The sequence below is a fragment of the Saimiri boliviensis genome, chromosome 1 (assembly GCF_048565385.1).
Source record: "Saimiri boliviensis isolate mSaiBol1 chromosome 1, mSaiBol1.pri, whole genome shotgun sequence".
Classification (NCBI taxonomy): Eukaryota; Metazoa; Chordata; class Mammalia; order Primates; family Cebidae; genus Saimiri; species Saimiri boliviensis.
In genome coordinates, this window is record NC_133449.1 from 259,227,707 (window position 1) to 259,244,057 (window position 16,351).

The window sequence follows — 16,351 nt, forward strand, 5'->3', positions numbered from 1 at the left end:
AAAATTTCTCCCCACGCACTCCAAAAAGATGTTTCCATATTTCTAATGTTATTACAGGTATAACCAAGAACTTCAGTCATCTTCACCCTGCTTTCTGTCCATTCTAGCTCAACAATGTATCTCACATCTGTCCCCAGTTTTCTATCCCTGTTTTTTCAAATGCCAAGTCTCTACTCAAGCTATTCCCACCGGCTTCTCCCATCCCAATACCATCTATCCTCTAAGGCCTAAAAACAAATCCTCACATCCCTACCAACTTTCATAGGCTTCTGGTGATAGAAAAATTGTGTGTATAGTTTAGTTTAGCCCTTATCATAACCCACCTTGCAGTACTGATCTACATATCTGACTTCATCACTAGATGGAAAATGCCTAGAGGAAATAGATTGTGTCCTCTACATCTTTACACCTTTATACTCTAGAACATTGTTGCTCAGTAGGTAAAACCAATGCCACTTTGGGTGTGATAATTCATTACACAGAGTGTCCCAGGCCTTACAGTATATTTAGTTTATCTGCTTCCATCCACTAATTGACAGTAGCATCGCCATCTCTGGACAATCAAAAACCCAAATCCACATATTTCAAGTGCCCCTAAAAAGTGATATTGTCCCAAGTTGAGAAGGCTTACACTTTAACATTCAATTCAGCTAATGTCACCTATTTTTATTTCAGTACATAACTAACTAGTAAACTACCCACATGTCAAATCAGTAGATTTTCTTTATAGAAAACTTATTTGTAGCATGATAGAGTTAAAATCTTAATCTGAAATCAATGTATTACCCATAATACCACAGCATTCTGTGATAACAGTGAAGTATTGGGATAAAACTCAAAAAATCGGAAACTTGAGGACTGGAGAGTTTAAATGACTTGGGCAATGTCACATAGATCATTAGAGGCAAAATTAAGAATAAACGTGTGATATTGTGACTCCCATACCAAGCTCTTTCTACTAGGCCACATTGCCTCATTTTGTTGAAAACCACGATTCTTGATGATTTTTTAAATTATTATTTTTGAAGAAAGAATAACATTTACTGAGCAACTCTAATGAGTGAGCTAAAGACTTTCATATACTATATCTAATTTAATACTGACAATAGGCCCAAAAATTACCAATGAGAAAAAAAAAAACCAAGACTTGAAAATGATGTAAATATGTACACATAATCACAGAAAGACATGGCTAGAACCCACTGCAAGAATTTACAGAATTTCCATGCAATAGCCAAAATATTGACTGAAACTGAGAATTCTCAGTATTATTCACTTAGTAATCATAGAGTTGCTATTAAGTTTTTATTATCTTTTCAAAACTAAAGAAGTTCCAATTATACTTTCCTATTATAAGAAATTTTAACATCATCAATTATAACAGCTATTATAGGTTGTTTGCTTTTGGTTTTTTGCTTTTTCTCTTTACCTGGTGTAATAATAATGCTATTAGCTTCTCGAATCATGTCAATTGCATTGTCAAGGTTGATTTCCGTATGTGTGCCAGAAATTTCCATGGGTTTTCCACCAGCTGTTGAAGTGGTACCATAGCCTCCAAGAATCACATTAGCCAGGGAGCGATTCATTGCCTAGAGAGCCAAATTAGTAGCTGTGAGAATTTAATCCACATAACTTTTTGAGAATGGCACAAATGTTGTGTATATGATATTTGAAATCATTTTAAAAGGTTTATTTGGTCATTCGAAACATTTTAATCAGATAAATTTCAGCGGTTTCTGAAAATCACTTCAAAAATTTAAATGACAGAGATATCTGAGAACATTTTTTTCACTATCAAATTAATTGCAAACTGATATATTTTCAGTAAAAAGTAAATAGAAACAAAAAACTTAATGAAAAGGTATAAGTAAAATTAATAAACATGAAAAATCACATCTACTTATTACTGTTTGAATACTGATTGAGCAGTTTTATCTCTAAGCTGAATTCTGCTACAGATGTCATCTTCGCAGATACCAGCTGTGAAGAAGCAACTGGTAAGAATCAGAACAGTAAGGATCCATTTCGTCCAGAATTTTGCTGCCCTCTGTCACCAAGAAAATAGAAATGTGGGGGTTGATACTGTCTTATTTGCCAAATCAATTTTAGCTCCTCGAAGCCCCATACCTAAGTTTTAATAGAAGTAACTGGGTTCATCACTAGGACTCTAAAATATTGCACTTCCAAGTAGGTAGAAGAATAAGGTTATATACTCTTTAAAATTTATACTCACTCTTTTAACTAGAAAAATAATCTCAAAAGAAAAATAAGAGACATGGACTTCTCATACTCATTTATCATCGCTCAAGAATGTACCACAGGAATGCCACTGCTGAAATACGTGACAATAACTGATCTGGTTTTGAAAACAGTTCATTTGTAGACCTCTGGAGGTGGAGTAGTAAGAGAAAAGGAAAAAAACTAGTTGTTCTAAGTAATCAAATGCACTGTAAGAATTCAAATCACTGCATGTGATTGAAACAATTGTTCTACATGATCATAACTGACTTTATCCCTTTAGAAAAAAATTCCAAAAACTTATTAAACCCTATTTTAAGTGTTATAACAAATATATTATTGATTCATTACACCACTTAAAAACGATATATGTCAATATATTGCTTTTTTAAAAAATACAACACTCTGACCTAAGAATCATTAGTAATGGGGGAAAAAAAAAGAAAAAAAAAATACAACACTTCAGTATTTAAAAAGCAAAAAAGCACTGATATCTTCAATGATAAGTACCACACTGGGAAAACTATAGCCACCCAACACAATGATGGCCCAGCCTGCTACAAGCTTAGTGGAGACATGTCATTATGCTGAGTAGGGCCCAGCCAAAGACAGGAAGGAAAAGGTACACAGAAGATGAGCAAGAAGCCACACTTTAATAAAGCCTATAAATAATGTAAATGTCAAAGATGATAAATCAAAATGTTGTCAAAATTGTAATTATTCTTTCAACCTAAACTCATTTATCAGACACAACACTGACATTTTACAGAGCCCAAAGTCTGACAAATTTGTCTGTATTGCAAACAAAATTAAGTCTGAAATGTCTTTACATGTATTAATGGATAAAAAGGGTCAAAGAATTAAAGTAATGCCTTTTTGTTTTCTGAGATGGAGTCTCGCTCTGTCACTCAGGCTAGAGTGCAGTAGCATGATTTCGGCTTGCTACATCCTCCACCTCCAGGGTTCAGGCAGTTCTTCTGCCTCAGCCTCCTGAGTAAGTGAGATTACAGACGCCCCCTACCACATCCGGTTAATTTTTTATGTATTTGGTAGAGACGGGGTTTCACCAAATTGGTCAGGCTGGTCTCAAACACCTGACCTCAAGTGATCTGCCCGACTCAGCCTCCCAAAGTGCTGGGATTACAGGAATAAGCCACTGCGCCCAGCTAAAGTACTGTTTTTAATTAAGTTAACAGTCCCAAGCTGACATGAAGTTTTAAATTCCTAGCACATTCCTCCCATATTTAAACCCAACTTTTAAGGAAAACCCAAATAGCCACATCTAAGACTTCCCAAACATTAAACTCATTGATCTACATTAATACTTTCTAGTTTTTTTGTTTGTTTGTTTGTTTTTTGGTTTGTTTTTTTTTTTTTTTTTTTGGTATATAAACTATTTATTAACAGACAAGGCCTACAAACTTATTTCTTCTTGGATACACCCATGGTGCGGTCACAGCGGCCAGTGGTCTTGGTGTGCTGGCCTGGGACACGAAGTCCCCAGAAGTGGCGAAGCCCTCTATGGGCCCGAATCTTCTTCACTCGCTCCAGGTCTTCACGGAGCTTGTTGTCCAGACCATTGGCCAGGACCTGGCTATATTTTCCATCCTTTACATCCTTCTGTCTGTTCAAGAACCAGTCTGGGATCTTATATTGGCGTGGATTCTGCATAATGGTGATCACACGTTCCACCTCATCCTCAGTGAGTTCTCCTGCCCTCTTGGTGAGGTCAGTGTCTGCTTTCCTCAACACCACATGAGCGTATCTTCAGCCCACACCCTTAATGGCAGTGATGGCAAAGGCTATTTTCTGCCGCCCATCGATGTTGGTGTTGAGTACTTTCTAGTTTTTAATTATATAATTCTGAAATTGTTATCAAAATATATGTTCTACCAAATTTTTGCCCTTAAAAATTGATTTAAATGATTATTTTGGACATTAACATAGTTCTGTTATAGATAACGTTTTTTAAAAAAGTCCAATGAACAAAGAGGTTCCATCACACGGTCCTGCAGAAGATCCCAGAGGGGAAGAAGCAGAGGGACAGAAGAGAGGGATAAATAAACCACTTTATTCTAACTCGGCTTAAAAGGAACCATTATTTCCTCCTATAAAACTGAATAAGGAAGAAGAAAAGAATCTCTGAGGACATTTAGTTAATGTGTACCCATTTCTGATGGCATCTTAGGGAGGAAAAACAAGGAACCACAGAACAGTTGAACAATCAAAGTCAACTTGTTAAACACATATCCACAATTCTATCACCATTAAGCTATAATAATAATTCCATGTGGTCGCTTAAAAACGAAAATAATTTCATCTCTAAATTTACCATTGCAACATCATATTTTCAATAAATGTTTAGGGTTTATGGTTTTGTTTTATTTCTTTCTCTCTCTCTCTCTTTTTTTTTTTTTTTCGCCTTCTTAAATGATTAATGAGACTATCCTATGACCGCCAATTCAGAGATTGAAGAGTTCCCAGCTACCAAGACAAAGAATTTGCAACACTGCGTAAGACTGTTCCTTTTAAGCTATTAAGCCCAATAATTAAAATTGCATTCTACATTAAAGAGAACCTTAATTCACATAATTCTGAACACACTATAAGAAATAAATCTGAAAACAAAGGAAAGGTTATATAACAGACAAAGCCAAAGCACTAATAACATATGTATCATTTCCTAGCATCTCTCATTTTAATGCTTTCTAGGTACTAACTCATCAATCACAAAGGAAAAAACATTTTTGGTTTCACTTTTAATCCACTTCCTTCTGTTCTATTTTTATTTGGAACCAAGCAGCAAAGTACAAAAATCAGAAAATTTGGTCTGAAAATGCTGTTCAATTTTTGTAAAACCTCTATTTCCCAGGCAATCTGGATGCTATCACAAACAAAGAAACTGTAAAATCATAGAGGTTAATGTCTATATAATAACTGGATATCATTTATTTGAGCTGGTTGTTTGGACAGTGTCAACATTTTTCAGTTTTTATAATATTGGGTATTATGTAACCATAGCATTGAGCTCAGAGGACACCCAAAAGAATTCTTTGTCGAACAAAAATTCAATTTTAGGGCTGCTGGTTAGACACTTGGGGTGCATTCCATTCCCTCACACATAATAAAACCACTCTTTTCTGGTTTGGACTTGTGTGTTTCCTTCAATAAATAACAATGAAGGTCAACATACTGGTACAATATTACCTCTATTATATCTGCTATCATAACCTATCTGGAGATGATTCTAAAATACGAAACAAGCTAACAAATAAAATACTTATCTAATGTTTATTTAACACACCAATTTGTGTGAATGTGCCAGGTACTTGGCCAGGCTCCACAAACATAAAGGTGAATAATAAATGGTGCTTTATCATACTTTCTCTGTAAAATGAGAATAATAATAATACCTCTAGAATTTCTGTGGTGATTAAATGAGCTGTATTTGTAAAGCACCCAGCATAATGCCTGCTATGTTGCACTAATGCCCAATTTTGAGTAGCTATTTCATTTTTATGATCTACCTAGAGCCGCTAAGCACAGCAATGAAGAGAATGAATTAAGTGTCCTATAATCTCCTATAATAAAGAAGCATAAAGAATCAACGAAGGTTAATGTAAAAACTCAGAAATCGGAAAATTTGAGAAGAAAAGATGATTTCTGTCTTCAAAATCAAAAACTATGACAGCCCTTGTCTTTGTTGGTTTCTGACTTGTTTTATAACAATGCATAGGAGTGGAGATTATATAGTAAAACAAACACATTGCACATCACGAGTAAGAGCTTTGACTGGTGAATCCTTCGTGAAGATCTATTTAGCAATATCAAAAGCCAACGAAAAGATCTTACTCCCTTTGACCATGTAATTGCACTTACAAAAACCAGACCTAAGGAAATAATCAAAGAGCTATAAGAAAGAATACTGCAACCAAAAAAAAAAAAAAGAAGAAACAGTTATAAACAACTAATATGAATTTGAATAGATTCAAATTTATTATTTGAATTATTATATATTTATTCAAATAAATAAATATATCTGTATGCTATAATGGTAGGTGCTAAAAAATTATAAGAAAATTAAACATTAAATAACTCAATTAAAATTAAGTTTAGACAATTACATAATATATTAAATAGAATGTATTTAAACATATGCATATAAAAAAGACTGGAATGTTAACAGTTAAGTAGTAATGGAAGTTTAGGTAATTTTATTTGCTTATTTTTTCTTTTCTGTTTCTTCCAAATTTCCTATAGTAAACATCTCTAATTGAATTTTTTATTTTTTATTTATTTTTTTTTTTTTGAGACAGGGTCTCACTCTATCACCTAGCCTGCAGTACAGTGGTAAGATCACAGCTCACTGCAGCCTCGACCTCCCCATGTTCAGGTAATCCTCCTGCCTCAGCACCCCCCGCCGCCAGGTAGCTGGGACTGTAGGTGTGTACCAGTATGTCCAACTAACTTTTGTATTTTTTGCAGCGACAGGGTTTTGTCATGTTTCCCAGGCTGGTCTTGAACTTCTGGCCTCAACTGATCCACTTGCCTTGGCCTCCCAAAGTGCTGGAATTACAAGTATGAGCCACTGCACCTGGCCAAAATTTTTTTAATTAAAGCTTCAACTGTTCTTGAATCCAAATTATTAATCTGATCCAATATATTTATGGCCTCAGGCAGCTATTGGAATAATTTGATAGCTATATATACAGAATAGGAATACAAAATATCTATGGTATGCTGATGGTAAATGGCATGCCTGTGGCAGAAGAAATGAAAAAAAAAGAAAGAGAAGACCTAGGAAAAGATATCAAGAAATACAAAAGAACAGGAAAAATAAGAGAAAAATTATATAATTGCGAACACATAGAAGAGAGTACTTTCAACAAGTACCTCTTACTACCTTATTCTAGTTACTGTTAGAGACTTACTATGTGTTACTCTAAGACTTACTATGTTTGCCATAACTAATAACAATAAAAGACAGCAAGTGAAGAAGGAAAAAAAGAGTAATAAGAAAGACACGGACAGAAATGTGGGGAATACTCTAAATTTAAAAACCTAAAGAAAACCATTTTTTCCTTTTTAAGGATAAAGTAAGAAATTACTCTTGTTGACACTTCAAGAACTAGACACAAGTCTTCTCCCTCCTCTCCCTGTATCAGTATGCCATTGGCTTTGTTAAAATCAAATCCTTCAAATTCTCCCGTTTAACTTTAAAAGCCACTTTCTGACAAACCACAAGTTTAAGAATAATGAAAATCTGCTGCCCCCTGCTGGTCATTTAAATTCATCAACTGAAGCAAAATCAAACTGTTAAGTTCCCTTTTACAGAATAATGTATTTCTAGTAACACTAAATAAATATTTCTTCTTCACAAATGTTTCCTCTTTCTGTCACAAAGCCTGACACGTTTCAAACAGGATACATAAGCCTTCATCTTTCCAAATTCCCCAAGCAATTTAGGAGATTTAATTTTAAATTACTTGGCTTATTTTGCATTTGGGCTATCAAATCCTTTGTTTTGCAATGTAGCCAAAGAAGCAAAAATATTTTCTATGAAAAATACTTCAGCCTTCCAAATTACAATGAGATTTTCAATTAAATCATAAGAAAAATCCGGAGTTGTAAAATAAGGGAGTTTTTAAAATATTATAAACAGAATGAAGGTAGAGTAAGTATCTAATATGGTTTGACTCTGGGTCCCTACCCAAATCTGATGTTAAACTGTAATCCCCACGTCATGGGAGGGGACTAGTGAGAGGTGATGGATTATGGGAGCTGACTTCCCCCTTGCTGTTCTTGTGTTAGTGAGTTCTCACGAGATCTGGTGGTTTAAAAGTGTGTAGCACATCCCCCTTCACTCTCTTTCCTGCTCCGCCATGGTAAGACGTTCTTACTTCCCATTCACCTTCTGCCATGATTGTAAGTTTCCTGTGGCCTCCCAGTCATGCTTCCTGTTAAGCTTGTGAATCCGTGAGACAATTAAACCTCTTTTCTTCATAAATTACCCAATCTCAGGTAGTTCTTTAAAGCAGTGTGAGAATGGACTAATACAGTATCCCTTTCTTGTCTAAATTATGTATCAGTATAAAATCACTTTCTGGTTTCACTTAGTTTCATACTTGTACTTTAGCAGTTATTTGAAAGTATTACTTAGAAATAACATCTATAATTTGAAAAAAATGTTCTAGTTAAACTTTTAATTGTAATATTTGCAGAGAATCTTCTTGCCATCAGGAAGAGAACTTCAAACAAACAAAAAAGCTAGGATATACTTGTAACTTTTTTCTATTCTCTTTTGAAAACATCATCATGCTGATCACAAAACTTCTAAGGTAGGAACTCTTACAGATGACCAATAGAAGCGTAACTTAGAACAACCTTTCCAGAAACATGGCAATAAGTATAATGAGCTTATAAATTCTAGGAAATCTATCTTAAGACAAAAATCTGAAATGTCAAAGATATACTTATGTACAAGGAGAAATCAAAATCAAACAACTTCATATGTATAGCATTAATGGGAAATTAATTTTGTATATTCATATGATGGATTAAGATATGATGGATATGATAGATTTAAGTCACTTAAAATAATATTTTAAACCCATTTTTTAAATAAAGTTTCACTCTTGTTGCCCATGCTAAACTGCAATCACGCCATCTTGGCTCACTGCAATCTGCCTCTCCTTGGTTCAAGCAATACTCCTGCCTCAGCCTCCCAAGTAGCTCAGATTACAGGTGCCTGCCACCACCCCCAGCTAATTTTTGTATATTTAGTAGAGGCAGGGTTTCATGATGTTGACCAGGCTGATCTTGAACTCCTGATCTCAGGTGATCCATCTGCTTCAGCCTCCCAAAGTGCTGGGATTACAGGGGTGAGCCACTGTGACCAGCCTACAAGCATTTTTAATGGCATAAAAGTCAACAATATTGTACATAACATTTTTTTAAATGTAGGACAATATATAATATGATCAGACAAGTAAATACACAGATATGCAATACATAAGGAAATAAACTAAAATCTTATGTGTTTATCTCCAGATGGAGAGAGGCATTAGAAAATTTTTATCTTTCTATGTAATTTTCCATCTTTACAGTTGGGTACCTTAAAAGCAGTCCTGAAAATTTATGCAAATGAAATACTCTGCTTTTTCTGCTGAAGAGAATTCAAAGCTACCATACTCATTTCTATGGCTAATAAAGGAAATGGCAAGTACATCCATGTTTTCAGAATGTCATTTCCTTTTCTTTTATGTATGTGTTGTTTCTTACCACACACATGATGTATGACAGGATAGCACCAGATGAGCCTATGAGTGCACCCACGATGGTCAGCAGATTGTTATTGAGCAGGAAGCCTTCTGCACACAGGGCCCAGCCTGAGTAGCTGTTCAGCACAGTGATGACGACAGGCATGTCAGCACCCCCAATAGCAGCTGTCAAAGTCACACCCTAAAACAACAGTCAAAGCAGAACTCAAAATTAATAACATAAAAATAAAAACTCTGGCATTTAATATTTTGGTCCTTAATTATTCTGGCTTTCCCATTAATATATTTACATGTAAGTTCCACTTCTGGTAATAAGTGTCTCCCCTCTGACCAACACTCCCACAGGTATAACAACTATAAACACTGAGCCACCCACTCCCTAAAAAAAAATCCCTACATTTTAAGAAAACACTTTCCAGTAATGAAAAGCAGACAGAAACTGAAGAGGGGGTCTATATTTGGAAAAACATGACACTAAGTGAATTTTCCAGTTTTTATGGCTTTAGACTGAGGGCAAGCCCCCTGTTGGTACCAATTAAAGAAATTATAACTAAAATATAAGCCCACAGTCTTACTGGCTTAAAGATCCTGAAGATAGCATTTAAGATCACTAAGGCAGCTGGAAAGTAAAAAGGGAATACCACAAAGGAACAGGTTATAGAGAGGAAGTCCCAGTTTCTGTGTATAAACTCTACCCAAATCTCTGGATTACTCTTGAACTACACATATGAGAGAGAGACTCCAAGCAATCCTGTTAAGGATAAAATAACAATAGATTTCAGCTGCCCGCCACCTCCCCCCCACCACCATAACAGTCAAAATTTGAAATTTGAGTTTAGCTGGTTATAAAAACACATACATAAAAAATAATAATTAATACTCTTTGAAGGAATATAACATAATCCAAAATGTCTATAATGTATCATTAACGACGTCCATGATACAACTCTAAGTTACTAAACACAGGAAAGGAATAAAGGTGATGGGGAGAAAGTTTTTGCTTTTTATTTAACATATTTTCACTTTTTTTTGTTTGTTACAGTGAGAGCATATTCATGTACTACTCATTTAAGCCAAAAGCAATAAATTTAAAAAATACTTTCTCTTAGATATTCTCAAAGAACCAATAAACACTTTAAATATCATATTCACTGCTTCCCAGAAACAACAGTTCTTGAAGTTTTTCATTTGTATCCTTTTTTTTTTTTTTTTTTTTTTTTGAGGCAGAGTCTTGCTTTGTTGCCCAGGCTGGAGTGCAATGGTACAATCTTGGCTCACTGCAACCTCCGACTCCAGGGTTCAAATGATTCTCCTGCCTCAGCCTCCCATGTAGCCAGGATTACAGGCGCATGCCACCATGCCTGGCTAATTTTTGTATTTTTAGTAGAAATGGAGTTTTGCCATGTTGGCCAGGCTATTCGCAAACTCCTGACCTCAGGTGATCCACCCGCCTCAACCTCCCAAAGTGCTGGGATTACAGTCATGAGCCACGGCACCTGGCCACATTTGTATATCTTTTATGTTGAAACTTTGTTAACCTATTCTGCTTTATTAGATTGAAAATATCAAAACTATTGTTCTTTTGTTTAAAATAAAACAACTATCAGTGCTATATAAGCTAGAATAAAATTAGACCATAAGTGTTCATATAAAGATGAGATTTTAATTTGCTTTTCAGTGTTCTACAGTTTTTGTGTTGCAATCGTGACTTAACTCATGATCATACAAAAATAAATGTCATTTTTACACTATAAATTTGGTGTTTCTGAATCAAGGAGCCAGTAAGTATTTCATAAGCAATTGCTATGTATCTAACTTTGTCTTAGGCACCGCAGATTTAACTTAAATATAAATCTTGTCTACAGAGTACACACTGAAAGAACATGAGTAACAGTAAATAACAGAGCTACATGAAACAGCATCATACATTGATATAAGATGCCAGACTACCTCATAGACAACTAAAAACTACTATGTGTTTCAATATACTAAATGTAAAAATAATAGAGAAAGAGGAAGACTGAACCTATCATTGAAGGATTCACAGAACTCTCTCACTGAGCATTTAAGGTTTTTAAACTGCATTTCATTTTCTAATTATTTGATTTCATGTCGTATCTTCCAAAGAATGTGAGGGCAACTAGTGGGCAGAGACAATCTTACATGTACTGTATAAACACTGAAGCACTACTTTGTAGGGCTTGTCACATAGTAGGTACCTAATAAATGAAACTGAAACTCTTGGCCTTTTTAAGCTCCTGTTCACCAACACATTGATCCAGTGAAGAGACTCCAGAGCAGTAAAGGTGTCTCATGTGACAACTTTGAAATAAACAATTAAATTGCAATAAAGAATAATATTCTTCTTATACTTTTCTATGTGCTCCAGATTCCAAAAAAATGAACATGTGACATAATTTTTAAAAGTTTTATCCTATCAAGGTTCTTGAAGAGATAAAAATATGATTAGACCTTAATCTAACAAAATACTCCCAGTTCCTCACTAAGAATATACTTTTCAATCTCTGACTTCTTACCATGATAGCAGAGAGAGCAGACACAGAACCCAGACACATCATGCCAGTGGTAAAGCTTGGGTCCAACATGAATGGGATTATCCCACCCACACTAGCAGCCAGCAAGCCTGCATTGAGTACATGCCTTCCGGGCAGTAGGAGAGGGGCAGATTTCAGGAGACCTAGAGCCAAGTACACAGAATGTAGAATTCAGAATGTGTTGTAAGAAACCCCCTCACACACTCTCAAGTGTGTCTTTTAATCCTAAACTACCAAAATTTATTATTAGAATAAAATATTTAAAATATTACTTTATATTACCAGATATGAAACATAAAAGCAAATTAGAATTATTACACATACAAATATGAATGGAGACAGAAAAACTATGGTTCGACTTCACTATTCTTTTCCCTACTTTGATACCAAAACAAATTTCTTTCCTCTTTATCATAAATCTTAAAAAGTGATTTTCTCACATATAATCAACACGGAAGTTGTTAAGTATGGTTTTATTTATTTAAAACTTCATGCATGCCAGACTTCTGACAAAACTAAAGCATAAAAAGTAAAAATAAATAAATAGAACTTCAATAGGAAGTCCTAGCACACTAGTATTCCTGATTCTATCAACTGAGCCCAAGGAGGAAGAACCCTTGTTTGTTATTTGTTCCTAAAAGCAAAGCATGAGATAAGAATGTTTGAGATTGAAGTTATTTTATGATTTTCAAGTTTCATGGAAGTTCCCCACTTAATTTCCATGACTTTATTACTGAGAGGCAAGACCATGTTTTTAAATCACAAACTAGTCTCTCTAGAGACTTTTTAGTAACAACACTGACAACAGCCACTGTAGGGTTTTTTCTCCACTTCCATTTTCATGATTGACTTTACCAGCAGCAAAGTTGTCAGGCTTGAGTCCTAAACATGTTTTGTTTTGTTTTTTCAAAATAAGTACTGTTTACTACTCACATAAATTTATTTAATAAGCTTCTATTTTGGATAATGTATAAAGTTCATTTCTGTGAAGTCTACACAGCCATCTCTAACCATGGATTATGAGGATGCTATTTAGTTCACATGTATTATCAAAGGTCAACTAATCCCTCTATGCAAATTTTTGTGCACTAATTTCCTCTATTAGCTGTCTACAAATGAAACAGCTACAAAGCTTTACAAGACTTATAAGTATCAATAAAGGATAAGGATGGGGGAAAAATTTTTTACACTTTCTGAGTGCTAAATGAATACTCTTCACCTAACAGTTTTTATTAAAGTATTTTCTTTTTTGAATCTTTTTATTAATAATAATATTTTATTTTATATAAAAAGCAGAGATAGGGTCTCACTATGTTCCCCAGGCTGGTCTTGAACTCCTGGGCTCAAGATCCTCCCACCTCAGCCTCCCAAAGTGCTGGGATTACAGGCATGAGCCATTGTGCTCCGCCCTGTTAATGTATTTTCTGAAATTGAAATGGATCCCTAAATACCATAAACAATAGATATTTACCTCTATGTTATGCTGAATCACTTACCCTGCAATTTTCCATAGGCAATGAGAGACCCACTAAAGGTGACGCCACCGATGTAAGTGCCGAGGTAAGCCACAATCTTGGTGAGATTTGCTGCTGCATCCATAGCAAAATGTGGGTATTCTATAATGTACTCAGCTATGCAAGTAAGTACAGCTGCCAAACCCACTAAACTGTGAAAAGCAGCAACTAATTGAGGTAAATCAGAAATCTGGATGCGTTTGGCAATTGTCAATCCTGTCATGAAATGAAGGTCAAAAACAAATTAAAACTTGACAAACTTTTGAGGAGTAACCACAACAAAGATCACCCTTAAGGATTTCCATCACTGTCACCAATAAATATTATCTAGTTCCCAGTATGGGCTAAATATTCTCTACGTGGGCTGTACAGAAGGTAAGGACATCGATTGTATAGAGGTTGAGTATCCTTATCTGATATGCTTGGGACCAGAAGTGTCTCAGATTTTAATTTTTTTTTTGGAATATTTTCATATACATAATAAGATATCTTGGGGATGGTGCCAAGATCTAAACATGAAATTCATTTATGTTTCATATGCATATAGCCTGAAAGTAATTTTAAACAACATTTTAAATGATTCCGTGCGTGAAACAAAGTTTGCGTTAAGTATTTATGTGTGGAATTCACCATTTGTAGTGTCACGTCAGCACTCAGAAAGTTTTAGACTTTGAAGTATTTTAAATTTTCAGATTAAAGATGTTCAACTTGCATACCCTTTCAAAACAACAGTTTTTCTCCACATACCTAAGCATGACCCAACTCCAGTGAACCCAAACACACAGCATCAATGCATGCCTCTTCCTTTCACAAACTCCCAACCTTCCCCAGCCAACATTTCTTCAGACTAACTAAAGCTCTAATTAAATTCCCTTATGTTCTCTCCATTACAACCCAGGCTTTCTCCTCCATAGCCAGTGCTTGCCCCTGAGCACATTAGAAACACCTGGAACATGAAGACAACCTTGGTTTTCAGGTGGGTAGATTGGAGCAAAGTCCCAAGGTAAAGAAATGCAAAAATCTGGGCAGTAAATACACAAGGAGTGCAGATCAGAGTATTTGCTAAGATCATATCTAAAAGTTTTCCTGCCATGAACCTACAGTGCAAACATTTGCCTTCAAGTACCTTTCTAGAGATTATCAAGAGATGAGTCAAAGCTTTTCTGAGGAAGTATAAAAGGAGGCCTAAAGCCAGTGTTGCACTGGGAAACACTTAATAACCAGTTCCAGAAGGAAAACATATATGCATATGCACATACATGAGGTTTAACTGATATAAAGGTGGCTAGCACACAATTTTCAAATAATGAGATATACAGTGTTCTTTATTGAACTCCATAGGGATAAATTGACTTTCATAGAATGTTTTTATGGATCTTTGCTAAACTCATATCTGTAGCCACTTAGTGTTTGCAACTGATGAATAAGCATACTTCCAACAGAAACATTGTTGGATATTTTTATTTACTTTAATAAGATGTTAAAACAACAGAAGGTATATAAGAACTTCACTCATTTGTCAGCCATGTGAGTGACTTCACTGCTGAATCTGATAATAGGTTAGGTTTCAAATACTGGAAGATTATTTGCTCGATTATTTGTGCTGTTCACAATGTCATAGCTACAGTCAAAGCACATTTAAAGTTTAAGCTCCATCATTAGCATATTCTCCATCACTATCTCAGGTCTGAACAATAAACAAAACAATAAATCAAGCCCACATTTGTAGCATTTGCATATATAATTCCACACTCCAATACTCCCACCAAGTTAAATTTCAATCTACCAATGTGATATCATTGAATGTAGAACTGGGAGGAAATGGAAATGTACCACAGCCCACTGATAAATAGCATTTCTTCTATACACATACAATAGATATAAGTAACCTCAAGAGCATAGATAATAAAACCTAGTAAATTAATTAGAAAGTTATGAGTTTTTAATATTATTACCTTTGTTTCTAATATGATTTATTTAATTTTAAGTTTATGTAATTTAATATTCAATAATGGCTGTGTTTAACAACCAGCTCTCAAAATTCCTGGAAAAAAAAAATTTCTTTTCAAATAGAGTCTTGCTGTCACCTAGGCTGGAGTGCAGTAGCATGATCACGGCTCACTGCAACCTCCACATCCCGGATTCAAGTGATTCTCATGCCTCAGCCACCCAAGAAGCTGGGATTACAGTTGTACGCCACCATGCCCAGCTAATTTTTTTGTATTTTTAGGAGAGATGGTTTCAGCATGTTGGCCAGGCTGGTTTCAAACTCCTGGCCTCAAGTAATCCACCCACATAAGCCTTCCAAAGTGCTGGGATTATAGGTGTGAACCACCATGTCTGGCCTAAAAATTTCTGAAAGTTTAACAATCCAGCACAAAACTAAATAAAACAGTGGTTTTTCTGCTGGCACATGTTTTTTTGTTTTTTTGTTTTCATTTTTAACAGGGCTATGAAGCAGAATCTTCAGCTGTTATTGATACCCAGCAGCACAAAAGTTAGCCTATATATAGTATATATATAAGGATTCCAATCCCCCATTCCATTATCAACTAACGGGACACAGCCAGTAAAATAAGAATTGAGTACAGGATATTTTGACTCAGTTGATGCACTTACTCAGTGTTTTAAAATGTTTGTACTTGAATGAGAATTACATGAACCGGGATGAAATTTCACCAAAATAATATTAACTGAAACAACTTCCATGAATGCAATTTAATTATTTCATCAATATGGACCTTAGACAGAAATATATATTGAG

The 16,351-nt window shown here is 35.0% G+C and overlaps 1 protein-coding gene and 1 pseudogene across 5 annotated transcripts in view; both read right to left on the bottom strand.

The window, feature by feature from the left end:
- The window catches only part of NNT (nicotinamide nucleotide transhydrogenase), a 92,232-nt gene that overhangs the window by 24,025 nt on the left and 51,856 nt on the right, over window positions 1–16,351 (bottom strand). For all 5 annotated transcript variants that reach the window (XM_074386054.1, XM_010336627.3, XM_003925878.4 and 2 more), the window contains 4 exons: window positions 13,570–13,803; window positions 12,056–12,216; window positions 9,520–9,699; window positions 1,430–1,589 (listed from right to left, as the gene is read on the bottom strand). In XM_074386054.1, coding sequence (XP_074242155.1) covers window positions 1,430–1,589; window positions 9,520–9,699; window positions 12,056–12,216; window positions 13,570–13,803 — 735 coding nt within the window. The remainder of the gene's footprint in view (window positions 1–1,429; window positions 1,590–9,519; window positions 9,700–12,055; window positions 12,217–13,569; window positions 13,804–16,351) is intronic.
- LOC104651028 (small ribosomal subunit protein uS13-like) lies at window positions 1,596–8,159 on the bottom strand (annotated as a pseudogene).